Genomic DNA, 12,659 nt, shown 5'->3' with positions numbered 1-12,659 from the left:
TGAGGTGAGGGGACCGCTGAGGTCACGCACTCGGAGCTGGGGTCTGGGCCTGCCAAGGCCCTACCTGCCACACAATGCTGCCCCACCTGGGCTGGTGGTCAGGGGCTTCCTGTGAGCCGGAGGCTCACAGGCCTCCTGTCCATCTCCCCTCGGCCCATGTTCAGCCCAGAAACAGTCCCTCCTGAGGTGTACTGCTTCTCGGCCCACAGCTGGGGGCCTTGGCATGGGGCCTGCCTCGTGTAGGGAGGCCGGCACAGGCTGGGTCTGCTTACCTGTCTCTGGGCGGCAGCCCCAAGGTGGACCTGACAGAACTTCACAGCCTGCTCCAGTGCAGCCTCCTCGTCCACCTAAGCAAGGAGATGCTCCAAGTCAAAGGGCCAGGCCATGGTGGCTGGCCTTCTCCCAGCCCCTGGAGTATGAGGACCAGCTCCTCTGAAGATCCCCTGACACTCCAGTCCTGCTGGAGCATGGCAGGAGCACACATCTATCTCCCGGGTCCATCCTCCAGGGCCACTGCTGTGGGCCGGGCTGGTCCTGTCAAGTTCATGTCTGGAACCAGGTTATTGAGTCCTCAGGGGCTGAGGCTGGCAGAATCTGAGCCAGAGCCTGTCCACAAGCGAGCACGATGCAGGGCCTTTCAGAGTCTGAGGTCCGGGGGGAGGGCAAGGTCTAAATGACCCAGAGACCAACAGCCCAAGGTGCAGGGGGATGAGAAGGAGGCTAGGGAGGCCCAGGGGGCCGTCGTGGTGGACCAATGGGCAGGGAAGGAGGGAGAAGGGCTGGAGTGTCAGGAGCACCCAGGCCGGGGCAGGTAGGGTGGGGAATGGCCCGCCCTGACAAGCAGGGAGTGCTGAGCTGGGTTCTTCCTAATGTTTCAGCAACAGAAACAAAGAAAGGTTAATCCTGGATGCCAGTGAGGGGGTGATAAAACAGGCGCTCTCAAAAGCGTCACTGTAAACAGACACAATCTGGGAAGAAATCGCTTATCAGGACAGGCAACCAGACTGAAGCAGCCATTGCAGTTCCGGGTCTCTTCCTGTGGAAATCCATTTTTTGAGAGAGACAGCGAGTGAGCAGGGAAGGGGCAGAGAGAGAGAGGGAGACAGAGGATCCAAAGCGGGCTCTGTGCTGACAGCAGAAAGCCTGATGCAGGGCTCGAACTCACAAACCTTGAGATCATGACCTGAGCTGAAGTCAGACGCTTAACCCACTGAGCCACTGAGGTGCCCCTGGAAGGCATTTAAAAAAAATTTTTTTTTAACGTTTATTTATTTTTGATACAGTGTGAGAGACAGAGTGCAAGCAGTGGAGGGGCAGACAGAGGGAGACACAGAATCTGAAGCGGGCTCCAGGCTCTGAGCCGTCAGCCCAGAGCCTGATGCAGGGCTCGAACTCATGAACCGTGAGATTATGACCTGAGCTGAAGTCGGACGCTCAACTGACTGAGCCACTCAGGCGCCCTTTGGAAGTCATTTTAAATAAAGAAATAGCTATATGTCTAATGCATTAAAAAAAAAAAAAAAAAAGGAAAGCAAAGTAAGAAGGGTGGCCGAGCCTCCTCACATACTCAGGGTACCACGTCACCTTCAGAGGACAGCCACGAAGGTCTCTGAGGAAGTGCCCCAGAGACTGGCACTGTGTGTGTGTGGGGGCGGGGGGGGGCTGTCAGGGGTCTCTTCTCCCTGTGTCGGATTTGATAAGGTTTTGTTTCCTTTACAGTTGAAAATAGAGTTTTTCCAAGCTCACCGTTTTTCCTTTTCTTTTCTTTTTGTATATTTTCCCCAGCTTTTTTGAAATACAGTTGATAAAATCACCCCGTACTTAAAGCGTGCAACATGATGGCCGGACCTGCTTCTTGTTTTTCGGACTCTAAATCTATGGCCTGCTCATGGTAGAAAACCTCAAATGTAGGGAAATGAACAGCACAGGTGGGGTGGGAATGACACCTAACAAACACCCCGAAGGGCCCTCACACTCCTGGACCAGCCGGGAAGGACCTTCCGTGAGAACCACCAGGCCTGGCCCGTGGCCACCCACCTGCTTGATGAGCATGTAGGTCTCAGACATGATCCTCTCGATGCGGCCCAGGTCGTAGGCCATGCCCTTCTGGCCCTGCTGCCACACTCGGTAGGCGTCCAGCAGGAGCGTCTTGCCCGACTCTGTGTCCTCTAGGAGCTTCCTCTTTCTGCTGGGCCGTGTGGGTGGCTCCTCGGGGTGACTGCCCACTCTGGCCCCGGTGGTGGCAGCAGGGGCGGTGGCTGGGGCTGGCTGGGCTGGTGTGAGCGGGCTGGGCTGCTGGCGGGCACTGATGCTCAGCTCCTCCAGAGACAGCTCAGTGGGCCGGCTCTCGGGGCCCCGGTCCCTGGGGGGTCGGCCTGGCTGCGGGGGCGGCGCCCGTTCGGAGTCTGAGCAGCGAGTGGTGGCCTCACCCGTGTCCATGGGCTCGGTAGGCCCTGCCCGGGGGCTCTCCCTGTCTTTTCGCTCCCCAGACTGGTCTGCACTGTCTCCTGCCTCCATGGCCACGGGCCGGTGGTTGAGGGGGCCCACTTTGCCCCCTGGCTCGCCTGCTGGCCCTGAGCCATCAGCCAGAGGGGGCTTCTTGGAGTGGGGGAGGGCCTCTTGACTGTCCTCGGGACTGGCCTTGTGGGGAACGTCGGTGGTCATCCTGCCTCCAGGGAGGCCACAGGCCTTGGGCCCTGGGCGTTCTGACCCCTACGAGAAAACCAAAGGTGAAAGACTGTGTCTTTGGGGCTTCTACCAGAACAAGACACCCCTGGGTGTCAGGTGTGCCCACCCCAGGCCACCCTGGCTCTCCCCGTCTGTTAGCTGGCCCAGGCTGGGCCTAAACACCTGCCAGAGGAAGTCCTTCCCCGCTCTGCTCCTCCAGCCTTGAGAGGGACTAATGGGGCACTGTCGGTGGTACCACTCCAGAAGAATAGGCCTGGCCTGGGCTGGGCTGGCCTTCCTTGAACGTGGGCCTCAGGGAAGTCCTGGGTGTCTTATGGGGAGGTGATCCACCAGGGGCCACCAAATGTGCTTGCTGCAGAGCTAAATACTCCTGATCTGGGCTCCCACTCGCCCCTAATGCACAGTAGTCAGGGTGGAGTCTCAGGGGTGGGTGCTGCCCCGAGCTACCGCACGATGGCCCAGCCAGTCCTGCTGGGCAGGGGACACTGCAGCAGCACTGCCCTGGCTCAGGTCCCAGTGGCCCTAGGCTGCTAGGCTGGTGACCTAACCTCCTAGGCCTCAGGGTGCTCAGCTAGAGAGGGGGTGAGAGCTGTGCTTGCCTTGGAGGGTGAAAAGGGACCAGGTGTGCCCAGCCCACCACGAGCCCACCACCTGCTTCAATATCACAGCTGCTGTGACCCCGAGTTCAATCTGCCGGGTGGGGTACACTGCTCAGGTTGCAGCCTCAGGGAATGTCGCTATTGTCTTCCGTAACCACAAGTCCACATTTGCCAAGCGGGTCAGCGCCTCGCTAAATGTCTGCCAATCCTTCACTGTGCTGACCTTTCCCACCCAGAGAGGCAAGGTCTCTACTTCACAGGTGGGGACACAGGGACCTTCCTAATGGCGGGTAAGTGGAGGGACAGGGGCCATGGGCATACCTCTGCAAGCTCGCTCAGGGTGTCCTCCAGCACCTTCACAGTGAGGATGAAGGCCCGCTGCGCCAGGACCTGGCGGTCGGCATCTCGCAGATACTTCCTGCAGGCACGTGGGGGTGGCCAGAGAAGATGGCAGAGCCTCAGAGCCACATGGCACTAGATGGCGGCCCATGCCCTTTCGTGCCCCAAGAACGCCTGCTGGCCCCTCAGCCTCCCTCCTGCCTAGGTCCACTCCCCGGAAGCCTGCCCTGAGCCTCCTCCCTGTACAACAGACACAGACTGTCCTGGGCCCTCATGGGGGTGGGGGCAGGGCCAGGCCAAGTTAGGGCTGGGGGCCTCTGGTTTCTCTCCGCAAAGACTGTGTCCAGTGTGCTCCAGGCCCCAGCTGAGGGCCCCACCCCAGCTTCTGGGGTGAATGAGATGAGAGAAGGTGAGGTGGTGCAGGCATGGGCAGCTGCTGGCCCAGTTGGGCCAGACCACATCTTCAGGGATCCCCCACAACCCCTGCAACTGCAGCTGAAGCAGATGTCCCTCAGTCCTATCTGTCCCACCCTTTCTGGCAAAGGGATCCCTGGTTACCTCTGCAGCCCAGGTCCCCCTGTTGCCTGGCCTGTTATTACTGGCCTTCACCTGGGGGACCCTGGCTATCATTTGGACACCTGTCTTCCCCACAACCTGACAGCACCCTGAAAGCCCCAAGCTGAAGGGAAGCAGGAGGAAGGAAAGGGTAGCTAGTCCACAGCCTGTGTTCACCCTAGGGTCCACAGGGCAGGGTGCTGTCTAGATACCAGGACAGAGAGGCTCCTGAAAAAAAGGGTGGGTCTAGGCTCCACAACCAGTGGAGAAATGCCCTGGGCGGATGAGGGGCTCCAGCCTGTGTGTGCACCCATGCTCTGACCCACGGCAGCACCAGCTGCCCCCACGGGGCTGACCACACACCCGGCCGGGTGGCTGCACTCACTTGCCCTGGTCCGGGGTCCGCTGCAGCATGGAGGACACCTTCAGCAGGGTGCTGTGGTCCCGGAGCTGGGCCAGCACCTTGAGCAGCAGCACAATGGAGCGGTTCATGTGCCAGGCAAAGCTGCCCGGCCGGTCGATCTCGTCCACGGGGATCCGCCAGATGCCCTGTGAAATGGACAGAGGCGGGCGTGTGAGGTGGGCTGCCGCAACCGGAGCCTGCCATGATACCACAGGGGACTCTGCCCAATCCAGGGTGCCTCGGACCCCTCTTGCTATCCCAAGGGAAGTGGGAGCGTGGCCACCCCCATCTACTTCCCTCCACGGATGGTGGCAAAGAATACACGCACTATTCTGCACTCTCCTCTTCTGAATGGCTGCAAGGTATGTGTTTACTTTTCTCTTCCCTACAGGAAGCACACAGGCTGCGTCCCCTCAGTTAAATGCAACCAGCGGGAGAAGTCTAGTGCCTCTGCGCCTCTGCACAGGTGCTGACTCAGCCATGAGACCGATTCCTAGAGCTGAACTGATGGGTCAAAAGGTGGCCAACGTGAACTTCTGGTGGCTGCTGCTGGCCAGACATGCTCAAGCCTGGGCCCCACCCGTGTGTATTCCCTCCAGCGGCACCCAGAGAATGGAGGGCTGGGCTGAAAATGACCTGCAGCTTGCTGGATGCCCAGGTTTCCATGAACCCGCCTTTGTCCAGTGTATGCTCTGGCCAGGACCCCCTCCTCCACTTCTCGGCCATCCAACCTCACTGTCTGAAGGCTGCGCTGGAGCAGGGCCAGCTCTAAGGATACCCGCCACGATCTCCCTCAGCCCGTGCTTAGCCCACCCCTGCACCTGGCACCCTGCTCATCGGCAGCTCCATGTCTGGTTCCCTGTGGCATCCCCACACCCAGCATGGTATCTGAGACACACTCGGGTCCAGTCCAGGCGTAGTGAAGGAAAGGATGACCAAGGGAGTGAATTATAAGTGAACAGAAGCTCATACCTTCTGAGCAGGCCTGAGGCTGCAGGACCTGGACATTAGGATTTATGTCTCTGGGGCAGGACTTTGGGGACCTGGAAGGAGCAGGCAGGCTCACATGTGGCTTCCTAAAGCCAACACCCTAGAGAAATTCCTGCCCAGAAATTCCTGCCCAGACCAGGGCTGTGGGCAATGCTGCCTCCTGCACCCGGGGCCCACAGAAGGGTACCCAGGGGGTGCCCTTCCCAGGGCTCTATTCCCGTGGGTGCTCAGTGACTAACTCCCGGCTCCAGCAGTCCCGGGAGGAAAACCAGGGCACCTCCAGCCCTGAGCCACTTAAGTAAGAGAGGAGCCTAAAACCTGCAACTCCAAGCCCCCAGAGCCTCCACACTGGGTCACTGGGCTCACACCGGGCGCAGAGAACTGCTCCCCCCACCCCCTGAGCAGGCCGGGGCACTGTGTGAAGGCTGGCAACTACTCTTTATCCCAGACAGTACCAAATAAGGCACCAGCTGCCTCCCGGCCTAGACAAAACCAGGAGGCTGAGGCCACCCACATCTGGGGCACGGATACCAACGCTGTATCTTCCCACTGGGCACAGGTGGCTTCTGCAGCAGCTCAGGAAGAGCTGCCACTTGAGAGGACGAGGGGCAGCTTTGGACAGCTGTCTGGCCAGTGTGGCCCTGACACTGTACCCCAGATGTGTGGCAGGGGCTGGGAGGTGCCCTCTCTGTTGTCCACCAGACCCGCCAGGCTGAAGAAGAGCTTGGTTCTTTCTCCCAAGGCACTGCAGACGTCACCATGCTCTGCATCACAGGCTGACACAGCTATGTCATCATGACATCGTGACATCTCTATGTCACAGAGATGAGGAGCAACTCCCTCAGGGTCACACAGCATGAGAGGCAGTCCCACAGTTGGCCCCTCACCACCACCACAGCTCTGAGCACAGGCTGGACCAGCCAACCAGCCCAGAAGGAAGTCTCCATCACCTGCTCTGGCCCTCCACCACTGGCCCCCAGCTCCTTCCTGCACCTAACAGGAGAGGGGGAGAGTCGGAAGCACAGTCCCACCACATGCCACGACATTGCAGGTGTGCACCAGAGCCGGCCCAGGGTCAAGCCAGAGATCTGGGTGTGACCCCACTGCTCCCGGATCTCACTCTTCCTTAGGGCACAGAGGGGCATGCTCTGCTCTGCACCCTCAACCCACAAGGGTCCAGGATGACCCTGGATTTCACTGAATGCCTCCCTCTTCCCTGGCAAAACCTCTGAAGACTCAAAGAACAATCGGAGGTCACTCCTCCCAGTGTACCTTGATCCGGGCTCAGAAGGTCCCTCCCAGCTGCCTGGTGAGCAGCTAAGGGTGGAGGGTCCCCCGCTCTCCTTGGGGGAGCCACTGGGGAGGATGAATGGAAGACTCACACTTCTTCCTTCAAATCGTGTTTGGGGGTGGCTGTGTGAGGACAGAGGTGCTGACTTTTCTGGCCCCTCCCCTGGGAAAGTGGCCCTGTTCCTCTCATGTCACCTCTGCCAGGGACTCGGGGTGAGCCTGGCTGTGAGGTGGGCAGAAGCAAGTGTCATGGGGGCCTCAGATATGGCGCCAAAGCCTCAGGAGGCTGCAGGCACTTGGGGTGCTTGGGCCCCAATGCCTGGCCCCCACAACACACCTGGTGGGCACCAGCTTCAGCCTGTACATCTCAGGAGCTTACCACCTCTGGAGGTGGCCCGTTTCATCCTTGGTAGATTGTTAGAAAAGGTTTCTTCACACTGTGCTGGATCCCCAGGCTGTCCCCACACCCCTGCCCCTCCCTGGCACCCAAGCCTGCACCTTATGCCCCTAACATTCCTGCTCCGGCTCGAGCCTCATCTTGCCTCTTCCTTCGACTCTTGCTCCCCATTCGTCCACCCGGCCTGGGCCAGGACAAGTTAGGAAAAGGATGGTGTGGCCGCATCCCTCACTGCTTATATCCTTGACAAGGCAGCTCCTTTACCTACCTCAGCGGAAACCTGAGCCTCACTGGCCTTTGCCCCGTCCCTGGACTCGGGACACTCACCATGCCCCCTCATAGAGCCGTGAATTTTACCCTTCTCACTTTTTCAGGCGCCCTCTCACTTCCTCTGCCCAGCCAGTTTTCCTGTGTCCTCCCAAGCCTGGCTGTGAGGTCATCTCCTCTCTGAAGCCCTCCTGGCTTGCTGCCCTCCTAAGCCTCTGCCAGGACCACTTGGGGGCAGCCCCTCAGATGGTCAGGGGGTGGTAGGCCGGTGGCTAGGAATGTGTCCTAAGTGGGGGCAGGTGTGCTTCAGCTCCAGGTCCCCAGGGGCCCGACACAAAGCTGGCAGAGGCAAGGGGCCCAGCTTGAGAAGGGCTTCCTGCTTGCAGAGAAGCCCAGCTCATCCACCTCCCCACCAGTCCCTCACCCTGGAGATTTTCCAGGCTAAGTGGGAAACAATTCTGCTCCCAGGGAAATGAATGCTCTTCAGAGCTCTGGGTGTGCACATGAGCCCTGCACTGGGGGGTGGGGGTGGGGGTGGGGGGTGGCGGCACGCCTCCTTGCCAAAAGGCAACGATGGCGAGTCAGCAACACGCTCCCTGAGGGCTGGCAGGACTTTGGGCTGCTCAGGGGCATATCCGGCCAAGCTCCTGGTGGGGCAAGAGCTAGCTCTCCTCTCTCCCCTGAAAAAGAAGGGGCTGAGAAGGCGATGCCAGAGGTAAAACACATTTGGCCCTCTGCAGGGTGGACCAGGTGGCCACAGCAGACTTGGCAGAAGGTGGGGGGTGTGGATAGGGCCCCTGCAGAGAGGGGATCCCAAATTCCCGCTCTTGCTCCCAAGTTCCGGAATCAAAGACGCAGGGCATTTACCTGTTTGGTGTCTCTTTTGGAGAAGGGATGGGATGTGCCAAAACGGGCCAGTGAGGATGCTGAGGAAACCACTCTGGAGGGCCCACCAAGCCACCCCCTGAAGTGGGCCAGCCTGGGGCTGTGAGGGGTAGGTAGCCTGGCACCAGTGGTAGCCACCAGCAAGCAGATGAAGGCGGGGGCTGACGCAAGGCAATGCCTCAGATGAGACGCTTTCTGGATGCACACCGATGGGGGGGTCTGCCTACCACCCGCTCCCTGTCACGCCATGGCGCCACTGGCCTGCCTGTCTCACCCTCTGGGACCGCCCTCCCCACCCCTGCCGTTCCTCCTGCACCCGGTTCCTGATTCCCGGGATGCTGCTTCCAGCCGGCACTGACGAATCCAGTGGCATCTGAGTTACACAATCATGGACATTTTCAAGCACACTCAGCTGGCTGAAACTGCTTATTGTGGAGGTGGGAACCGGAGGCCCACTGAGGGGCAGTGAGCCCCCAGCCACGCTGCTGGATGGTAGCCAAGCCCGGAGTGCATGTGGATTCCCTCCTCACGTCTGGGGCCAGTGGGCCACTTTCCACCGGAGCCACTCTGCACCGGCTAGGCACATCTGTGGGGATCACTCTGGGAGGAGACGAGGGTTCCTATGCTCAGGAGCCGGACTCCCAAACAGCTTTCGGCCAATCCCTGAGGACGGACAGAGGGACAGGGCTCTGGACGCACCCCCTGAGGATAGGTCTACTTTGTACCACACGTTTCAGAGCATGGTTTGGACCCTTTTACATGAGGGTTCTCTGTTAACCCATTCCTTTCCAGATATGCGCGCGCAGCCGTAACATACCGCCAGCTATTTCGGAAAGGAAGACCAAACACATCAGGCAGAGTCCACGGAAAATCAGGAGGGAACTACAGGCACCATAAGCCCTGGGGAGGTTCCTGCAGACATGCAGCTAGCCTCCAGGGACAGCTGGCCCGAGGGCGTGGAGCCACCAGGCAGAGTCTTAAGCTGGCAGGGTGGCAAGTAAGCCAAGGCTCTGCCTTCTGCCTGAGCAGGCAGCGCTGGGCTTCTGTGTTTGCAGCCAGAGCCCCCACGATACCAGCAGCCCCAAGACAAGTGGAACACTTCCCGCCCCGCTACAGAGGGGAAGAAGACAAAGCACACCCCCACGTACTGCCCCTCAGGGAATGACAGCCTTGTCAGGCTGTGCCTAGGGAGGGCTATGAAGCCCCTAAGAGAACCGGGGAGCTCCCAGGGAGGGGAATGCACTGGGAAAGGGATGTCTGCACACTGGCGGAAGGGGCAGTCAGGCTCCACCTGCAGCAGCAGAGGCCACAAGCACAGGCTTCAGGAAGGGTAGAGGGGATGTGCCAGGAGGCATCTGAGAGGGAGGAAGAGGGGATCTGATAAGAAGGGAGTGGGCAGCAGTGCCCGAGAAGAGGGGAGGCCGGCACTTGGGGGCTGAAGGACAGGCCAAAACAGGATCGCAGAGGAACGAGTGGCAGGAGTGGGAGCCAGGGGCAGCAGGGGCCCCATGAGGAGGATCTGGAACGGGGCTCACCTGTGAGGCAGGAAGGCAACACTGGTGCCAGGCGGGGCCTGGCGGGGCATGACTCAGGGCCCCTCCTGCTTCTCCTCTGTGCCCTCTCCAGCTGCCCTCCTGTCCTGCAGTTCTGGCTGCACCCCAAGACTCCCCTCCGCCAGAGTGCAGGCACATCCAATTCCTGGCTGGGATGGTGCGTGCTTGGAGAGCTGTGGGCAGTTGGGGGCATACAGCAGCAGCCTCAGAAGCACTCAGAAACATTGGGACTGTGCTCAAAGCTCCACCTATGTGCATCTCCTCGGGAGCATCTCAGCCGACCTCCAACCCATCCAAGTGGTTCCAGGCTCCTGGCTGGCAGATGAGGTCACTGAGACAGACTATAACTACCTGAATAATTCATGGAGCCCCAGACTCTGTGCTGAGTGCTTGAGACAAGTTACCAAACCCTCCCTGTAGCCTTGAGACTTGGGCATCTTCCTGCTGCTCTTAAGGAAAGAGAGCTTCGGAAACTGAGCCCCACACTGGAGCAAACCTGGAGGTTCATGGAGGGTGGGGCTGGCTGGCATGGTTGGAGGCCCTTGGAGACCAGGGGAGCTTTCCCACGGGAGCTGAGAGCTGGGTCGGTGGAAGGGGTGGGGTGCTGCCGGGCCAACCGGTGCCCTTGCCCATGAACACACTGTCCACTCACAAAGGGGGTTGGAAAGCAGGGCGAGGCTGGTGTCTGAGCAGGAAGGCCACGAGGCCTTGGCTTCTGGTCACCAAAATCTTGGCAGGTGGCACCTCAGGGATGGATAGCAGATGCCCCTGCTGGCATGGAGCACACTCCTGGCTGCCAGGCTAAGGTCGTGCTCAGTCCTAAGGCTCATGATGTCTCCAGCACACTGGAGTCTGGGGGAAGCTTCTTCCTAGAGGGGCAGAGACTCCTCTCTCCCCAGATTCCCCATCAGCTGGCCAGCCCACACCTCCCTAACTGCCTCAGTGTGGGCCAGAAGGTCTTGCCCATCCAGGCTCCTGGACCCCTGGCTCCCTGCACACCTGCAGGGCTACCAGCACAGCCTCTTCACCTGGCTCAGGGCCAATGCTGAGCTTGGTGGCTCCAAACGGCAGGTTTTGATTCTCACAGTAGCCCCAACTGCCCTGTGCGAGGCCACCGTTCAGGCCGTTCTCAATGGTATGCCCCGAGGTCGTTCTGGGGATCCCAGATGCACCTGCCACCTTCACGGACCCCACCTTTCAGTAATGGCTCTCCCTGGGGCTTCCTGCACACTAAGGGCACAGGCAAAGGCCCCCCCGGGAAAACAAGTGGCCTGGAGATGCCAAGGCAGAGAAGGAGGCAGGTGGGAGATGTGCTTGACTAGGCACTGCTCCATCTGAGCCGCACTCAGACCCAGGGCAAAGGCTTGTCACTGCGTGGATGAAGCTCAGGCCATAAGGACCGGATGGAGACTCTGATTCATCCCAAACCCACACTGGCAGGGACTGTTCGAGTATGTAATCGACGCACCCCTCATTTTCTAGAGGGAAGAACTGAGTTTGGACAGCCTGCCCAAGGCTACCCAGTGACCTGGTATGGGACCAGACTCAGGAACCAGACTCTCCTTCAGGTCCTCTCTGAATGCTTACAAAGGTACAAAAGATCATCAACGTGATCTGTGATTTACAGACTAGAAACAGAAACACAGAACTAAGCAGTGACACCAAATCACTTCAGTTTTGAGCCAGGGCCTTTGAAGACCTGAGAACGCCGCCCCCCCCACACCCCCCCCCCCCCCCCCCCCCGAGAGGGTAGATTGGGACTGGAGTGCCCACTGGCAGAGGGATGGGGAGTGAGTGTCTTGCACCAGTTCTGAATGTCTCAGAGACTTCATAATCTAGTCCCTTGAGCCCCTGTTTGGGGCATGGCCTCCAGCCTCGGTCTTCCACAACTTGGCCGGGCTCCTCTCGTTGTCCCCTGCTGCCCTACCCATAGGACTCAGATGTCCCTTCCCCGCTCTGCTATTACTGGGGTCATGCCCAGCCAGGGCACCCAGTGAGGCTCAAGCAGGAGGACAGAGGAGAAAGTAGCCACCCCTGGGAGCACCCAGAAAGGCCACAAAGGAGCCGGGCTTGGGTGCATTGGGGAGGAACTAAAAGGGGAAAAGCGGTCAGATGCCAAGAGCACTGTGAGAGACCTAGGGGTGCTCAGTCCGCTGAGCAGGCGGGCAGCTGGGCAGGCGGTGTCTGCCACACACAGTGGGCCCTCTCTAGCTCACCCAACGCTGCTTCACCCAGAGGGGCCCACGTCTGCCTGGGGCCTTCTCAGGCCTCCCCTACCTGACCAGGAGTTGCTAACAGAGTGGTTAGAAGGGCTGACCTAGCTCTTGAAGTCAATAGCTAGTCCCAAGGACCTGAATCCTAGGCTGCCCCGTCATGGCCTCCCAGATGCCGAGCTGCCCACGGGTGGCTCTGGCTCACTGGCACGTCAGGCCCCTTGAACAGAGCCTGGCCTCCTGGGTGGAAGGAAAGCCCTTCCACAGGAGAGTCAAACTAGGCAGACAGGGACGTGGGCCCATGGGGCCTGCCCGAGGAGCCTCCAGAAAAGGAACGTTCCAGGTCAAAGCCATAAACCCTGGCCTCCAAGTGTCCTCAACCACAGTGTAGCCCTAGGGTGGCTCTGAGTGAGTCCCCAGCATGAGCCAAGGCCTGAACAGACTCTGGAGAGTCTATGCCCCAGATGAATCCCCTTTGGG

At 59.8% G+C, this 12,659-nt stretch overlaps 1 protein-coding gene across 7 annotated transcripts in view; it reads right to left on the bottom strand.

Annotated features, from left to right (window-relative positions):
* CABIN1 (calcineurin binding protein 1) overlaps positions 1-12,659 on the bottom strand; it is a 152,391-nt gene that overhangs the window by 9,739 nt on the left and 129,993 nt on the right. For all 7 annotated transcript variants that reach the window (XM_019467117.2, XM_053902129.1, XM_053902127.1 and 4 more), the window contains 4 exons: positions 4,567-4,730; positions 3,609-3,705; positions 2,038-2,712; positions 273-347 (listed from right to left, as the gene is read on the bottom strand). In XM_019467117.2, coding sequence (XP_019322662.2) covers positions 273-347; positions 2,038-2,712; positions 3,609-3,705; positions 4,567-4,730 — 1,011 coding nt within the window. The remainder of the gene's footprint in view (positions 1-272; positions 348-2,037; positions 2,713-3,608; positions 3,706-4,566; positions 4,731-12,659) is intronic.

This window comes from Panthera pardus, unplaced genomic scaffold (assembly GCF_024362965.1).
Source record: "Panthera pardus isolate Hobbes unplaced genomic scaffold, ASM2436296v1 HiC_scaffold_15, whole genome shotgun sequence".
NCBI lineage: Eukaryota > Metazoa > Chordata > Mammalia > Carnivora > Felidae > Panthera > Panthera pardus.
The sequence above is the reverse complement of the archived record's forward strand: the minus strand, read 5'-3'. Positions and strand labels throughout refer to the sequence as shown.